The following is an 18,275-nucleotide window of genomic DNA, read 5'->3' as shown; positions in this document are numbered from 1 at the left end:
TTTTATTTATGCAGAAAAAACTTATTGAAATGTTTAAAGTTCTTTGTATCCATTTTTAAAATTTCGGGAATATGACGTTCGTGGCGGAGGGTTATTATTAAGATAGTTTTCCATCGTTCAATGATTATTTCAGTGATTATTTCAACTGACTCGACCGGTTTAGAATTGATTACCAATTGATACCGGGAAGGTAAGTAAGTAAGATGCACACCAAAATTTAGTGATGTATGTGTATATAATTCGTTTTTATTCAAACATAGTATATAAATAGTTGCGGTATATTTTGGTATTTTTAAACTATTACAAATTCGCATTATCATCTAGATTCTAGATTAAAGCGTCCATACCTCTGCGTCGCGAGCGTTGACTTAGAACGGGTCTCGGTTTGTACAGATCTTCGCTGTTATAACGCTGTTGTTGGTTCAATTTATTTAAAGACGCGTTACGGCGAACACATTTCACCATATCTGCAAATGGTATAAAGCACGAAATGAGAATCATTAAGTAGCAACTTTAATATGCATAGTTTTTGAGTAGCAACACATAGATTAGATAGGAAATAAAACACGGCACACATGAAATTTTAGCGCAAAGAAATATATTGAATAAAAACACTATAAATTAATTAACAATTGCTTACCCAGCATGGCTTGAAGGAAGTTTTTTTTTTTTACTTTCAAATTTTTATTTTAGTGTATGAGTACGCTTCTATGAATATGTTATTATGTCATGCGATACGCGAAGACGCTACAACATTTACCAGTATTTATTTTGCGCTTCATACTGGGTTCTTTATTCTTTGATTTAATTTGTATGCATATCTAAAAATCAATGAAGAGCAGAGCGAAAGTAATGAAAAAACAAAAACATAATCAAATATTTATCAATTTAAACTTTAATCACAACGTTTCTACGCTCAAGTGCAATGGAAATATGAAAGTTTTTTGTGTTTTAATATATATATATGTAGTTTACTTTAGCGTTTACTTCTATGAATAGAATTCAAGGTTACGATTTATCAAATGAGCAAAATAAATGTTCTTATAATTTGTAAATCTAGTATTAGTGCGGTATATGAAAGTAGTATATAGTGAATATTTTCAGTATTTTGAATACTATACATATATATTTTTTTTTAATTTTACCACAGTTAGTTATGCTTTGTACAGTATTTTTGTTATATTTATTTAATTAATCACCGAAGTAGTAAAAAAATGGACGAAATGGATATCACATTACAGACGTTTACAATTTATTGAGAAAGTATTTGCTGAATTAAACTAAATTTCAAATAAAAAGTAAGCGAAACTATAAACGATTATGTGTGTACATAATTACGGTGATCATATTTATGGGGGCCGAATACGGGACAAAAAATAATTTTGCATATTTTTTGCAAAAAAAAACCTTTTTCAATAATCCTAGATGTATTATGCCTGAAACAGCATCCTTATAGTAACATCACAAATTTATAGGATATTTTTCTCGAGATTTTTTCCGTTGTTTAAAAAGGTTCGTTAAATTTAGTATAATAAAGTGCAATTTTGAAGTCGGCAGGACTTAGCGTTTATTTTTGGCAGCTTTAGCAGACGGTGTTACAAATTTTTTTCATACGAGTATGTTCGACGACTTTTTAAAAGATAAGCAAATGGGCAGCCCTTTCCACTTGCACTTTATTATACTAAATTTAAATGAACTACAAAACTGCAAAACAATTTTCTTTTTAAGATTATAAAGAAGGTGAAACATTGCAGTAATTTTTATAGTTTTTTGCACAAAGTCTGAAATTTGAATTTGTATGGCCTTTTTTAGGAAAAGAGCTTTACTTTCATAATGACCCACGCCACGCCTAACCGTCTCCAATCGGGACAAAAATTTGTGTGTGATATTTGTGACCGTGGTATTACCGATAGAAGGCGTGAGACTGTAAAAATCGCTCATTTGATTTTTAAAGACCACCCTAATGTACATATAAGAAAACCTTAACGGGTTATTCAAAATAACAGTTAATGTTATCACATAAATTAGCATCAATTCGGCCAATATATATTGTGTTAGTTTTCTAGGAGAAGCAAGTTCTAAAAAATTATTGTCAGTTTTCGAGGAGAAGCATTTTAAAAAATTATAAATTTCGAAAATTTATTATGTACAGCTGTTATTTATGTACTACTACCAAGGTAAGCAAACACAAGCGGTCTATGAAATGATCGAAATAAAATAAAATTTTATGGCACCCAATTGTGTCATAAGCTGCATTACGCATTCTCCAAAAATGCTGAGAAATGCTGTTGAAGTTACAGTGCTTGGAGAGAAATAAATCAAGGTCGTTTCCGTAATATATACCCGGATGTGGTGCGAACGATAAAAGCTCCCGTGAGGATTGGTGTTTATAATTATATATTTTGCCACACAATTTTCATAAAATAAGACCTCATTACCAAAGTATACAGAATAAAACTTTTTTTAAAATATGGCAGTCGTAGTTGTATTCTGTATGTATAGAAAATCATGTCAGTGACCACTTGTGTATGCGAAAAAGATTTTTTACATATTATTTTATATACAAAATAATTATATGTACTACCAAACCGTTAAATTACAACAATTAAAAAATTTACAAAAATATTCAAACGATGGAAAGCAATGTCGCGCCATTAACAATTCATTGCACTTACCATCATTTTTGTCCAGCGCCATATTCTCCTTCGAATTCCCACTTGCATCCGAAGGTGTTGGCGAAGGTTTACTTTCCCCGTTGTTAGCCCGTTTACGTTTTCCATGCAATTCGTAAACATTTTCGTAAACGCTGTTTCCAACCGGACTATTACCACTTTTTTCACTACTCCCACAGCAATCATTTATTGCGTACGCGGGCACGCAATCGATTCTAAGTGTAGCACATGTTTGCGCAGTTACCTTAGCAGCTGGTTCGCTTGTACTTTGCTGTTCTTCAAATGCATCGCACAGTTCATTGGCACAATCGAAACGCAAATTATTAACCACACGGCGGCATCGATCCATTGCGTTATCCAGTAGACGCAAACGATTGCAAAACTGTGCATTTGTTTCGTCGAAAAATAGTAATTGCTCTTTTTCGTTTTTAGGCGAGAGCATAGAGTTTCTGCTAGTGGCAGGCGAGATTTTTTCGGACAACTGTGGGCTCATATTAATTTTAGGTGGGGTATTTTCTATTTCCAGTGCTGTCTCAGCTATCTTAGATGGCGTATCAGCGATTTTTGGCAGCGCAATATCCGCCGTAGGAGTACTTGAACTGACTGAGTACGTTGTCACTGACGGTCCCAGATCAATGAAATTTATATTGGGATTCTCCAGCATATCATTTAAAATGAAAACCATATTCCGGTGCGTTTTTTCGATAATTTTGTTTGCACTTCCAGCATTACACGTTTCAATTGTAATATTCGAGTCCTCTGTGCGCTTATCAGCGAAACCTGTTTAAAAATTAATTAAAATGTGAATATTTAAGCCACCTATAAAATACCATATTTCACAGANTTTCAATTGTAATATTCGAGTCCTCTGTGCGCTTATCAGCGAAACCTGTTCAAAAATTAATTAAAATGTGAATATTTAAGCCACCTATAAAATACCATATTTCACAGGACTTCAAACCACCTTTAGATTTCCCTTTTGGACTCTGTGAGCTTGGTGATGTGCCATTCGTTTCTTTCTGTTGACTCTGCTGCTTATCACAGCTACCCTGGTAATAATTTAGGATCTCACATACACGCTGGCTTCCATCATTATGTCCACCTCCACTTTTACCTTCATCATTCGAATCGGTTGACTTGCGTCTCTGATCTTTGACCTTTTCACTGTTGTGATCATCAACAAGAATTTCATTTTTTGGCGTTCCTGACTTGTTATCATCTTTTTTTGAGCTACTTCTGTTTTTGGATGTCCTTCGATGAGACTTTCCATCAGACTGGCGCTTCTCGCGTCGCGCTTCGTGACCATCAGATCGACTAGAGGAGCTGGAAGATGGTGTACTGTTCTTTTCGTGTTTACTGGAGCTGGTGTCATGAGAACGAGCTGTGGAAGAGCTGGAACGCTTTGAGCTGCTGCTCCGCTCAAGGCTATCGTTTTTGCTCTTGTTGTGCTTATTGTGTTTACTTGACCTTTCTTTATTCTTATGGCTACCNCTAGAGGAGCTGGAAGATGGTGTACTGTTCTTTTCGTGTTTACTGGAGCTTGTGTCATGAGAACGAGCTGTGGAAGAGCTGGAACGCTTTGAGCTGCTGCTACGCTCTAGGCTATCGTTTTTGCTCTTGTTGTGCTTATTGTGTTTACTTGACCTTTCTTTATTCTTATGGCTACTCTTGCTCCTATGCTTTTCACTTCGTTCCCTGTGCTTATCCGTGCTTCTTTCTTTGTCTCTGTGCTTACTTTTATGGCTCCTATCTTTTTCACCCCTGTCTTTGTCTCTACTTCTATCTCTTTTCTTACTCTTCTCCTTACTTCCATACTTTTCTTTTGGGTCATGTGAACGCCGCTTATCTTTTGAGTGCTTTTTGTGGCGGGAAGACGACGAAGATGATCCGCGATTCTGTGAAGAACTGAGTTCTTTTTTATCGATTTGCCCTTGCACGATATTTGTCAATGCTGATTCCACCGCGGTGGTAGATTCATTTTTTAATCGATCCTCATATTGTTCTGTATATGGCTGGTAATTTAAATCCTCAAGTGAAGAACCGAAACTACTGTCATGAGGAGTTGGAGTGGGCGTTGCTGTCGGTGTGGTCGGATCCGTGGTTTGGTTTTTATGTTCGAGAATTGTATCAATCGTTAAATTGCCGAAATGATGTGGTGGCTCTTTATTTTCCAAATTAACACTTGGCGTAGCCACTTGCCTCGGAAGAGCCTCATCTACAATTACTGAGCTACCATCACCTTCTTGCTGCAACCTACTTGATTTACGTTCAGTGCCTGAAATCGACAATTCGTACAACATACATATAAATGAAATGTTGAAATTCCAATACCTTCAAATTTAATCCCATCTTTTTTAATATCGAAATGCAGGTCGGATGCTGGTTCCTTTGCTGTTGCCATCTCACAGGAGTTTTCGTTGAATTTCGGCATTTGTGCTTCTTCCGATATGTTTGCCGTAGCTAATTCCATCACTACTTCGATTTGATCTGAATGTGTTTGCGGTGGGTTATGTGTATTTGATGTGTCGGTAAAGCTATGGGATGCGTTTGCGGTTACATCAGAGATGCGACTATCACTCGATACCGCAGATAACTGAGAATATTGCGATATTCCAGCATCCGCTTCAAATGATGAAGTAGGGTTTTTCAGAGTATCAATATTTATTGAACTAGGGTCTTTTCTTTCAGGATCTTTAAGTTCTACGTTACCAAATGGTTCTTCTCCCGTTTTTTCGTCCAACATCGGTTCAATCTTAATGTCGTAAGTCGGAGACTTCATATCAACTACTTCCTCGGAATTTTTAACCAGTTCTGCTTTAATAGTTTTACTGTTCTCCACACACTTCACTAATGGTTCGAACGGAGGTGATTCATCATCGTCCTCTGCTAATTTTTCATCAGCATCAACATCCATATCCATAATAGATTTATCATCTTCTCGGCATTCTGACTTAACGGTAGCTTTATCGGAATCAGGACTAACTTGCTCTAGTCCAGTTGGTAATAGGCTGCTCGTTTCTATTTTCAATGGTGGTGGCCCGCTCAACGGCAATGGAGGCAAGGGGTGCATGATCGGTGGCGGCGGTTCGTGTTTGGTCGGTGGCGGGGGTAAGCCTAAATATTTATAGGTAATCTCTTCGATGCGCGGTTGAAAAACTGTTCCGATTTTCGGGTTCACAACTTGATCCACGATACGTTCGACTCCAACATCCAAAAACCCAGACCTGCAATTATGCAAATTTAATCAAAAATCAAAACAGTAAGTAATCGTGAACCGCAGAATTTCAGTTGACATTTCTATATGGGACTTTGGAACATACTCGCTTATATGTCTCCGCAGTCTTTCACGCAGTTGGTTTTTATTCATATCCGGTGTCCAATGTTGTTCAGAAAGGAATTTTTTCACTGTGTTCTCCACGCGCTGCCGTAAATTCTGATAAGCAGGCTTGGTGTCCACGTCTGCCATTGAATCTTTGCGAAATTCATCAAAGACGCCTTGAGACTTCACTTCATGCAAAATTCTATCCTCGAGTTGGGGATCCAAGTGGGAACCCATTGTAGAGCTTTGCATTTGTAATCCTTTATTATTAAACTCTTTTATTATTTATAATAATAAATGAACACTGTCTATGCGCATTCAGTAAAAACAAAGTTTTGCGCTGTCAGAATCTGACAGGGCTGCCAGCTTCCCTCAAACCGTGCAAGTGATTGCCCTATTTTACTACAAATTGCACTTAACTTTTCATCTTGGCACTAAAATTTTATAATTTTTATGGTATTTGCAACTAGTTAATCTAACTTTGTGCTTGGAAATTTGCTTTAGGAATGTGATTTTAATGTTAATGCTAAAGAATTACACCTTTTTGGCACTTTTATTTTGCTATTTGGCACATTTTGGCACTTTTTTTCTCAATATGGTTCTTCATAGCTAGGGAGAGTTGGCAACCCTGTGTCAGATGCTTTTTCAATATGTCAGCGTTGCCACTTTAAGATATAAAGAGCTAATGTTCTGCGTACACATGAAACTTCACATATCATGGCATATAGTAAGAATCTTATTAAAATGTTTACAAAAAACACCTTTTACGCGTTCATTCATATATATTCTAAATTAAAATATATTTTTCCAACAACTTGTGGAAAATACCACCGAAATTCACATTAGCAGTTTTTCCGGTTTTGCTTACATTTTCCGCATTCGAGGTGAAAATAAAGTCTGCCGTGAATCAAGAATAATAGAATACATGATTGTGGATTCCCAAAGGCAATGTCATTTTTCAATTTAAAATAATCAAGGTCGAATAGTGGAATACAATAAAAGGCCAGATTAGTCAGTTATTTTAATATTCCACTTTATTTTAATATTCCCTCGGTTCCCTTGAGAGAAGAATTGCTGAAAGCAGTGTTGCCGGAAAACTTTGGTTAAAAACCTTCCCAGCGATTATAAAATCTTCAAAAAACCATAAAAAGGTTACTCATACTGAAAGTGCATCTTTTTTCTCTAGAAATATTTTTATTGAAGATTTAATAACAAAAAAAAACTTAATTTTATTTATAAATATGTTATTTATTATCTATAACCATAACACATTTCATTTAAAAAAATAACAAGTTCATGAATTCATAACAGTTTTACTTGACTAGTTCACAAAACATATACGTATTTTTACTTGTATTGTTATAACTTAATATTATTCAAACAAGGGAATTAAACAAATTTGTTATTTCATCTTGAAATAAACGTCCCGAGAGACAAGAAAAATAAAAATCCCAAATAATTATTATGAAAAGACGTAAATAATTTCAGTCTGAAAATAATCGTCCCGCGAGACGAAAAAAGGTATCTCTCATAAATAATTACTATACAAAGACAAAAAAAATTCTTAAAACAAATATCATATATAGGATAATGATTATTTTGGGTTTCTGAAAGAACTATTTAAAATATTTACGCAAATAAACGCTCTTCAGGATTCCAGTGTAATTAATTTTAAATAGATATGTATGTTCGCCTTTTAGCGATAAATTGTGCCTTAAAGCCTTCGAAAATTAATACAATAAAGTAGACTAAACTTTTGGAAAGAAATTAATAATATAAAGATAAAATAAAGCGTGTGTTTTTAAAACAAAACACTCTAGCAAAAATCTACCAGAACGAAATAAAATCTACCTTTCTATCCACCTTAATTTTTTTTTACCAATTTTGGTTATAATTTACAAAAGTGGCAACACTGCTTACAACCCATGTTGGTCTGTGAGACCACACAATTTTATTGTGAATTTATAAAAATATATTTATGTGGATTGTTTCTCCAAGGAAAGATAATGGTATAAAAATATTTCAAATTAACAAAAGCAAATAAAAATTTAACAACTTTCACAATGGCTAGAAACTAGGAATGCTTTGAATAAGAATTTTTTCTTGGCTTTTCAATGTCGATTTCTTGCATCGCTGTAAAAACAAAAAAAAAATATGTTTACAATTTACAATCAATTTTGTTTTAAGTTACAGTAATTGTTACTACTGCTCGAGATTCCTGCAACACACTCTCACAAGTAGGTATTATACAATAAAAACGAAAAATAGTTGCGTCAATGCTGATGTTCGTGCCACAGGCCACGCGCAAACAAATAAAGTGCAATTTCTACCGGCCTTCTCACCAGTGTTGCCAGTTTTATAATTAAGGCAGAATCAATCTGGGCAGGCGCTATCTGGGAAGACAATATCTTTTATTTATTCTGTGTGTTGGCATTATATCCAACAACAATTGTTACAATTTGTTATTTTCTAAGTTTGCCAATAAAAAAACTTCACACTTAAATTTAAGACATTCATAAGAAACATTTTATGAAGAATCTCCCCGCTACGGCCTTCTTTAGAAAAAATACATTCGTTTCAAATGAAAATATGCGAAATCGGCCCAATTTTATATAATCCTGCCTGAGATGAAAATTTTTTCCGCGATAAGGCTATTAGCCTTGTCTGCCTGATTTTGGGTCGCTTAGTCAAAAATGGAAACATATATATTAAAAAAAAAAAAAACAAATAGCAAAATCGGTTAAGAACGGCTATTTTTTTACAATTCGCAGTAGGTATAAAATTTATTGTAATTTAATCTAAAAATATTTTCGTGGTCTGAGAGACCAACTATAGTACTTAAAGGTTAATATCAAGAAATACATGCATACATATGTATACGCACACTACTTGTTTTCGGGTATTTAGTGAGGGGAAATATCGATTTTCGCTCATACGCTGTATTTCTCATTTTGCAAGTGTCACCGTACGAACACTTCGAGCTGTGAGAATTAAAAAAACCACATTAAATGCAAAATGTTTGTATGTTTAATACACCTTGATTAAATGTAACAGGAAAGTCTGAAAGCTACATGAAACAAAACATACATACATACATGTGTAAATAAGAAATGCCCAGATAATAATAAGCGCCCAATGGCTAAACGAAACAATGGCAACGAAACACTTTTGACTAACGGAATGAAATAGTTTACACCGTTGTGATTGGTTGATGGGTGGCCATTTTTAAAACTCACCAACGCCATTCACAAATCATGATTGGGTTTGGCTCGATGCTTGCCAATGGAAAGGGGAAAAACTGGAATGGATTCGAATAGGCATGAATTCAAAGTGAAGTTTGTTTGTATGCACAGGCGAGTGTGTATGTTTTTCTGCGCATCAACGAAATGGCAAACGGCTCATCGACTGCGTTGATTGTTTTGGTTTACAGTTAATTAGAAGAAGAAGGCAGTCAATCGGAACCAGTCGAGCGAGCGGCTAGTCCGCATCAAATTTAGTTCGCGTTTACATTAATTAGTAGGTACTGCCTGCTGCTACGGTAAATAAATAAAACAATTTGCAATAATTCCGTACTGTTGAGTACTGTACTAATAATATAATACACGTGCAAATGTACAATAACAAATGCATGTGCGAGATAATTTTTGTGAAGAGTGATTGATGATTGACTCTTGAGTGACAGGTGTACATACATACAATTGAGAACAATTGAAAATAAGAAATGTTTAATGCAAACAAATACACGTGTGTGCGAAACTGTTAAGTGGACAGTTAAAAGTGACAACCGATGAGAAGTGCTGTGCGCCACATAACAACAACATGTTACAGCACCAGCAACAATCGCAGGTGTCACAAGGATACTACGATTACAATCAGTCAAGCCCAACAAACTTTACAAATTCGGATTCTCTAAATACAACACCATTTTCAGTTAAGGATATTCTCAATTTAGTGAATCAGAATGAGAATTATGAAGTTTTCGGCAACTTAGAGAGGTTAGTGAGAGATCAAATAAGTTTAGATTTAAATTTACTTGCATACATAAATAAGTAAGTATGTCCATCAATAATTTGTTCTAAATACCAGATTTTTCTTTGCATTGCAGACGCACTAAATTTTTGTGATTTCCTTAGCAATCCAGACACTAATTTTGGCTTCATGTCAAATATGTACATAAAACGAAAATAATGCGGAATTTCAAAAATTTTTTTTTTCTTTACGATGAACCAACTTAACGGCGTAAAACTAAACAATAAAATAAAATAATGATTAATTAATCATTGATTAATCACAAGCAAAAAAAAAAAATCGCTTAATCGAATTTTTAAAGGCACTTTTTTACAGTGGGTATTTACAAAAACACATTTCCATACAAATTTTCTAAGTCTCTTGTTAATTAGCCTTAAATAAAATAAAGCGAGTATTTTTAGCGACAATAACTATTTAGGTATTATTTTACCAAGTTTGCAAAAACAAAAGTTTTGATAAACGTATTATTGTTAATCGGTTGCGTTTCTCGGTGGCACCAGCATTTGAACAAAAGGCGTTCAGCAGGCACCGAGGTACCAACTAAATGACAGCATTTTTTCGAAAGTCCGTAAAGTTTTGGGTAAACAGTTTTCATTTCCTCCCAAGCGTCCATAATATTCCGCTTTAGTTCTTGGACTTGAAAATTTCATTAAAAACTCATTTCTTCTTGTGGGTGACCCAAATCATATTTTTTTTGCCTACGTTTGTGTATAAGAGATCTATGAGGGGCCCGAAGATCGAACTCATTTTCTACTGATTCTAGTGACGACTTTCCGCTTCCATAAGATCATCCGCGCACATAATTTCCTTTCGCAAGGACTTAATTTTTTTGAACCTCGGGTAGAGTAAAGTGGTTGCAGCTAGCAAAAAGAGAATGTTCGGTGGATGGATTTTAGTAAACTATAGAATTTATATTTCTTGAAAATATTTTTACGATTATTTAACAATTAATCGATGAATGAAACACAAAACCACGATACAATCAAATCGTAAATTGGATAAATTGGACAAAAATAATCGATTAATTTAATTAACTCGGAGGGTTGCCTTTGCTTTAGACTCGTCAACTGTAAATAATGTGACTCCTAAAATAATTAAAATTACCTATATCCGCCGTGACGTTTGCATGTCAAATTTTGGGATCAACTTTAAACTAAAATGAAAGAAATACACCATACTTTTTTAAAGAATAAAAACCTAATTGAATCTGCTGCTGAAACCATCTGCTGAGATAGGGGATTTTTTAACAAAACTTAGAGATAGGGCGTTTTCGAACCGGCTGCCTAGTTGGCGCGATGTTCCACTAAGCCAACGATTTTTGATCGAAAAAATCGAAATCAACAAGTAAAGCAAGTATAAGTTCGGGCGAAACCGAATTTTATATACCCGGCGTAGGTGTCAACTATTGTCGTTACAACTTTCTTTAAACTACCTAAAAGTCTATAACAGTCTTATTTGCTGTTAAGCGATTGTTGTAAGTATTAACTTGGAGTAAATTAACGTCTTCAGTTATTGTAATATCGAAGTTTTCGTATTTCGTGCAATTTTGGTCCCCTTTGAATAATTTTCAATGAATTGCTTTTTCGTATCAAGGCTATTAAATGCACAAAGTTTGGTAGAAATTGATAAATCGGTTGCCGAGATACACAATTGTGGTCATAAGTGGGCGGCGCCACGCCCGAAATCCAAAAATCTATAATAATCTAATTTTCTGCTCAGTTATCATTGCAGTAATCGATTTCGAGTCAGTTAGCTTCAGTAGTTACTGATTTATCGCAGTTTTCGTGTTACTGTAAATTAACGTTATATGGTAGGTGGGCGTGGTTATTGCCCGATTTCAAAGTTTTCTAACAAATTTCTTAGCTAGACCCTAAGCAAGGCTCGTACCGAGTTTGGTAAGGATTGGTGAAGCGTTTACTAAGATATAGTATTTCATCATAAGTAAGCGGGGTCACGCTCCTTTTCTAAAAATTTCATAACAATATTATTTTGTACCAAAATTCTACTTCGCGTTCTAATTTTCAACCATTTGCATCCAATATTTACTGAAATATCACAGTTTTTGCATTTTTCGAAAATACCATTATATGAGAAGGGGGCGTGGTTGCGGTCCGATTTCGCCCATTTTCAATAGCAACCTACCTTAGATAAAGGGTAACCTGTATACCTGTATTTCGTTAAGATATCTAAATTTTTGCTCGAGTTATCGCCTACATGGACATATGGACGGAAGGATAGACAGACATGGCTTAATCGGCTTCTTCATTATTAATTTCCAGCATTTATGTATACATTTGTCTATATCTATCTCGATTCCTTTAGGCTGTTACAAACAACCGCTATGCGAACAAAGTTATAATACCCAGTGTACAAGTGCGCTCGGTTATAAAAATATCTACATACATACATACATACACCTCCAGTCATTTGAATAGCACACCCTTTCGATCCTCAGTATTTACAGTCTTCCTATTATTTGTTTAATGTTTATTTTTTTTTTTTTTTTTAATTTTATACAAATTCAAAAACATGTGAACAAAGGGATGTGCTATGCTAATGACCTGCAGTGCATAAGTTAATACTATTTTTCTTCCATATATGTACAGATTTTTTCGAGCACACTGAAACTTGCGATTTAACCATTGCATGAGCTACAAAACTGCATGCCCGAAAATTTTCTTAAAACATTATTAACTCATGAGCTGCAGGTCATAAGAAGAGCACACCCCTTTGTTGACATGTTTTTAAATTTGTATAAAATTTAAAAAAATTAATAAATATTGAACAAACAAAAGGAGAATTGTACATACTGAGCATCAAAAGGGTCTGCTATTCAAATTACTGGGAGTGTATTAGGGATTTTAATTTTTCGGCTTTTTCCGATCCCGGGATTTTCGGGATGGCGTTGTCACAATCCCGGGATCCCGGGATTAGTTCTGGGATTTAGATATTCATTACTTTTCAACAACTTAAATCGAAAAAATTGCTTCTATATTGTTTGGAGAGCTTGGAGAGCATAAAATAAATAAGAAATAAATGGGTTTGAAACCTGCTTTTTATTTAAGGCGGCGTTTTTTTTCTCTCTGACGTCAGGATTTAGTTTAAAGGATTTTGCAATTTCAAATATATGATTGATTCCAAAAATCACTTAAATAATTCAATGAAATGTGGAATAAAAATATGTGTACCAAATGCAAGAGGAAATTTCTTTAGAATTAAAAAAAGAAAATAATAATAATTTTTTGGATTCACTAGAACGAATAGGTGATTTTTTACGCTGATAAATTTGAATGAACGCAATTCGAGGATGTTATCGAGTTTATATAAGTCCTGTACATATACATATTTTTTTCAAAAACGAATATTGCAAAACCTCAAGGATAAAATTTTAAAATGATATTTTCAATATTCAATGTCGGCCGCTGTGGTGTAGTCAGCGGGGGATCCAGAATTTTCTGCGGGGGGGGGGGATGAATATTCACAAAGATATAAACATTTCAGTTGACGAAGTTCTAGAAGAAGTTTTCAAAAAACCACGAAAAATTTGAAAATTCTTCGTTTCATTGATTTATAAGTAAAAAGAAAAATTTAATGTGTTTAAAATTATCAAAATGTTTTATAAATAAAGCGAAAAATTTAATATATGGTTTTAAAAATTCGTGTTTTGAAACTTTATTACGCATACTTTCTTCTAAAGCGCCTTTTTTCTAGGCCCATATTTGGGGGATATTATTCTTTGACTTGAGGGGTGGGGGGTTAACTCCCAAAATATTGATATTTGTGTTTAAAATTTACTATTGCGCGGTGTTATATATATGTATAATGAGCTAGACATTTATAAAAAATATCAATTATTAAATAAAAAAGAAATATAGCCAATACTGGTCAAGAAAAGGAGTTCCTATTATTGCCATCAGTGCAAATTACAAATGCCGAAAATCCCAGGATTACTTGCCAAGAATCCCGGTATTTTCGAGACCTTACAAAGTACGGTATCCCGGGATCCCGGGATTAACATTCCTAGAGTGTATGTATGTTGGTATGTGCATAGCAGATTGTATGTTTCAATGTTCTGCTTGTTTTTAATTTTAAAACAACATAGCTTACCTCTGGAAACGCCCCTGCCTTGGGTAACGGCAGAAAAAAATAATTCGTCTTATGTTTTTTACAGTGTGGTGAATGAAAGCAATCGGAAGTTCTACGAAACAACCGCAGTTCTTAGGAAAATAATTTCGTTAAATATACGAACTATTTCGTGCATTTTACAAAAAAATCTCGTAAAATAATAAAGATATAGTAGTTGTGGAAATGAAGAGAGCAGGACTGCAAAATCCATCGGAACGTATCCATAAAAAAGCATATATTTACGTATTTAAAAAAAGACATATATATAAGAATGGTTAGTAATTTTTATTATACAACAGAAGAAATATTTCAACCATTCTCCCATAAAAAATCGTTATTATCTATAAAGTCAGATGGTGACGATCATTCCATTGAATTGAGGTTTTAAATAACATACCAAAAATCTCAATCAATCTGAGCGCCGCTGGAGATGTTACAAGAGGCCGAAGGTCATTAAAAACGTTCTTTTTTTGCAACAAAAACATTCTTCTTCCTCTTCTTGTTTGGAGCTGTAAACGCTCTCAACGGTGACATGGGTGCAGAGACGCTTGTGCTCTGACTGTTGTCTGATGACAGGAAATACTGCGTTTTGTCTTCGTTCACAACCACACCCATTCGTCTTGCTTCTCCATCTAATTCCGAGAAGGCAAAACAGACGTAGCCCTTGTTTTTACCGATAATATCGATGTCGTCGGCATACGCCATTAATTGTACGATCTATTGTGCCAGAGCGATTCAGTTCTGCGACTCTTATTATCTTCTCCTACATCAAATAAAAGAAATCACACGAAAGGGAGTCACCTTGTATGAAACGTCATATGGCATCAAACGGCTCGAAGGTGATGGTACTGCTCAACATAATTTTACGCAGCCGTATTAGTTTCACGAGGATACATATTCAGATATCTCGGCATAGAGACAACTTTTTGTTTTTGTGCTGCCGAAAATGGCTGTGAAATTGACAAATATGTTTGTATGCAATTCTTTTCCAATACTTGGAGCCTTCTGAATACCAGTTCTATAGTTTATTTGCCTAGTCTAAAGCCACATTGACAAGGCTCTTTCACATAGCACGCTCGACAATACCTTGTAACCTATGCTTAGAAGGCTTATCCCGCGGTAGCTGGCGCGTATGACGAGGTCACCTTTCCTGTGGATTGGGATGAGCACACCTTAATTTCAGTCGTCGGGCATGCGCTCATATGACCATATTCTTCAAAAGAGTTGATGAAATACGACTATTTCTTTGGCGCCGGTAATTAATAAGCGGGAAATGTAGTTCCATTGCTCGCATATGACGGTTTAACCCCCAAAACCTTCCCGCTGGATCCGCCACTGTTTGTTGAAGACTGCTTTCTGAAAGCAGGTGTTAGAAACGAGTAGCGAATAAATTGGTCGGCTGTTGTGATTGCGCCTTATCGACGTTGAGCTTTCCTTGCATTGTTTGGCGCACATTTTTTGCAGAGGCGGGTGCATATCTTGACTGCAACAAAATAGTGGTCCGAGATATGTATCGGAGTGTTCGTATGTCTAAAACACTGGAAGCGCGTCTTCCGTCTATCTCAACAACATCGATTAGGTTTTTCGTTTTGCGATCTGAAGACGGCCACGTAGCGTGATGGATCTTTTTATGCTTAAACCTAGTACTGCATACTATCATGTTTCAGGAACCGGCGAAGTCGATTAACCTCGGTCCGTTCTCGGACGTTTCTTCGTGGAGGCTAAATATTTTGACTGTGGTTCCAAAGATCCCTTGCTTGCGCACCCTGACATTGAAGTTTCCTAGCAAGATTTTGATATTAGGAGATCCTTGGATTGTTCGTCTTTTTAATCAGTCGGGGCGTGAGCGCTTATGAGCGAGATATTGGAGAATATCGCTTTGATTGTGGCTAGACGCTCGTCCAACACCGTGAACTACCGTCCTCGGCGACGGAGCCTCTCTCCCACCAAAAATTCCACACTGAATTTGAGTTCCTTTACATGGCAGCTGAAATGGACGTCGCAAGGCTTTAGACATTTTGCGGCATCAGCCTTTATCTTCAGGAGGACATCAACCAGCAGGGCACAGACACCTTCCCCACTAAGGATCCGGGCATTCCAGGCGAATGCCCACAAATCGTAGTCATTTAACGTTTGCGGTGGTACTTAGGTGCAATGAAGGAACCATGAAGTGTTTGTCCCAATTCATTATTTCGATTGAAACGAACTTAGTTGCCTCAGTACTTTCGTATAATACTCCATTTGGAAATGTTTTTAGCCTATCAGAAGGGACTCTAGTACACGACGACAAAAACCTTTCCGAGTACTTTTTCAACAGAAGTTATATATATCACTTTTTTCTCTTATTTTTTGTGCTACAGTCATCAACAGTAAAATATGTTTCAAATGTTTTTACACTGTCAGGTAGCGTAAGAAAAGAAGCTGTCATTCAATAAAGCGGCTGTTTTTTTTTCTTACATTTATTTACATATAATAACGCCTTATAAAAAACAATTTTGACCAGTTTCCAATGAAAAAACACATACATATACAGATACATACTTGCCAGCGAAGTCTGTGTTTTCATAGGCAAAACGGATGCACACAAAGCTACATACATAGATACATCAGCCAAAAATCAAAAGCAAGTACTCGCATATTTATGTATGTATGTATGTATGTAGGTCTTTTTATGGAAAGGTCTGCTAAAGTCTTTAGATCAGAAAAATAAACTAAGACCGGGGGAGACGAGCGGCAAGGAAAACATCCTACGCAAATACGTGTGTTTGTTTTATGGAGGCACTGCTCATCACTGTACGGCAGCATGGTTTATTACGCACAGGGCAGACGTCGGAGAAGAAAATTTGTTATTTTTTCATATTCGTGAAACTTTTTGTTTTCTGAGGGAACTCGGCAAATTTTGTCAAATCATCGATAGTGTTTTTTTAACCAACCTTTATGGGCATACAGATAAACATACATACATACTTCCATATGTATGTACATTAGACTGCATCACTCCTCATAAACAAATTGGTAGATACTATTTTTCCATTGGACATGAAATCTATTATACTTGAAGACCTGCACCAAAATATTTTGGAAAAATTTCAGATTTACATGAGCTGGACCAATTTGAAAATACTTTCTAAAATTTAGTTTTTTATGAATAAAAATATATTTTTTTAAGCATTTTTTGAAAAAAAAACACTTCGCACGGCAAAACAGTTTAAGCTTAAAGAAATAGCTTAAGAAAATATTAAAAAAAAAACTTTTCAAAGGAATAAGATCGGTTTAAGAAAAACTTAAATAACTCAGCCAAAATTTTACCGATCTAGACTTTGCAAATAAACTCATTCAAGGTATGAAAGAGTAAGGTAGGACGAATGAGCGTCGTTCCAAGTAGAATTAAGATGCTGATGTTCGAAAAAAAAAAATGATTGGGACGCGAATTAGTTTCTTAGCAAAGAAATAAAAAGAGTGAGAAAATATGTTTCCACTGATACCTCATACACTGAAAATAAAATTTCGTAAAAATGCTAAGAAAAACTTTCGTAGGCTTGGTTTTTGTACAACGTACGAAGCTTTTATTCATAATACGAACCCGTTTTTTTTTACAACGAGACAAGATTTTACGAACCACTCGAAAATATAATGAAAGAAGTTTCGTAAGGCATTTTTTTATTACTTTTATGCACATTTTTTAAACTTAAACTGTTTTGTCGTCATAAAAAAAAAAAAACATTTTTGGTGTTATTTTCAAAACGGCGCAGCTTACGTAAATCCTAATATTTTATCGAAATATTTAATTGGAAGTCCCGGCGGGAAAACCGCAATTTTTTTTTAGTGATGCAGTCTAATGTACATACATTCATATGTATGTATGTACAAATATATGTACATTCGAGTGAAGACATATGCACGCAAATGCAAATAAAAACGTGGTTAAATGTTTTTTTTTTCTCTACATAGTTTATGCGCACTGCTGACATATTTTTACTGCTTTGGANAAAAAAAAAAAACATTTTTGGTGTTATTTTCAAAACGGCGCAGCTTACGTAAATCCTAATATTTTATCGAAATATTTAATTGGAAGTCCCGGCGGGAAAACCGCAATTTTTTTTTAGTGATGCAGTCTAATGTACATACAT

The 18,275-nt window shown here is 35.0% G+C and overlaps 2 protein-coding genes across 3 annotated transcripts in view; one reads left to right on the top strand and one right to left on the bottom strand.

The window, feature by feature from the left end:
- Positions 1-215: 215 nt before the first annotated feature.
- On the bottom strand, positions 216-6,356 carry LOC108375382 (biorientation of chromosomes in cell division protein 1-like 1). 2 transcript variants are annotated; one of them, XM_017631500.1, is made up of 6 exons: positions 5,993-6,356; positions 5,004-5,896; positions 4,180-4,947; positions 3,637-4,002; positions 2,676-3,452; positions 216-467 (listed from the first exon to the last, which is right to left on the bottom strand). In XM_017631500.1, the coding sequence occupies exons 1-6, from the start codon at positions 6,241-6,243 to the stop codon at positions 328-330; spliced, it is 3,195 nt and encodes a 1,064-aa protein (XP_017486989.1). In that variant the 5' UTR covers positions 6,244-6,356; the 3' UTR covers positions 216-327. The 2 variants fall into 2 exon arrangements, with proteins under 2 accessions (XP_017486989.1, XP_017486990.1); XM_017631501.1 differs by having other exon boundaries at positions 3,637-4,162; positions 4,340-4,947.
- A 3,091-nt stretch (positions 6,357-9,447) lies between these two features.
- LOC108375381 (muscle-specific homeobox protein tinman) overlaps positions 9,448-18,275 on the top strand; it is a gene marked incomplete at its 3' end in the record, with an annotated part of 13,714 nt that continues 4,886 nt past the window's right edge. Inside the window, exon 1 of the mRNA XM_017631499.1 lies at positions 9,448-9,986. Within this exon, the coding sequence (XP_017486988.1) occupies positions 9,811-9,986 (176 nt within the window). The remainder of the gene's footprint in view (positions 9,987-18,275) is intronic.

This window comes from Rhagoletis zephyria, unplaced genomic scaffold (assembly GCF_001687245.7).
Source record: "Rhagoletis zephyria isolate East Lansing unplaced genomic scaffold, Rhagoletis_zephyria_1.1 Rzeph_scaffold_08839, whole genome shotgun sequence".
In the NCBI taxonomy this organism is placed as follows: Eukaryota; Metazoa; Arthropoda; class Insecta; order Diptera; family Tephritidae; genus Rhagoletis; species Rhagoletis zephyria.
This window is presented reverse-complemented; position numbering and strand designations above follow the sequence as displayed.

Coding starts and splice junctions, on each gene's coding strand:
- LOC108375382 (XM_017631500.1), bottom strand. CDS start 6,243: ATGCAAAGCTCTACAATGGGTTCCCACTTGGATCCCCAACTCGAGGAT. Junction 5,897..5,992: donor CTGCGGAGACATATAAGCGA/GTATGTTCCAAA, acceptor GCATAATTGCAG/GTCTGGGTTTTTGGATGTTG. Junction 4,948..5,003: donor AGATGGGATTAAATTTGAAG/GTATTGGAATTT, acceptor TGTCGATTTCAG/GCACTGAACGTAAATCAAGT.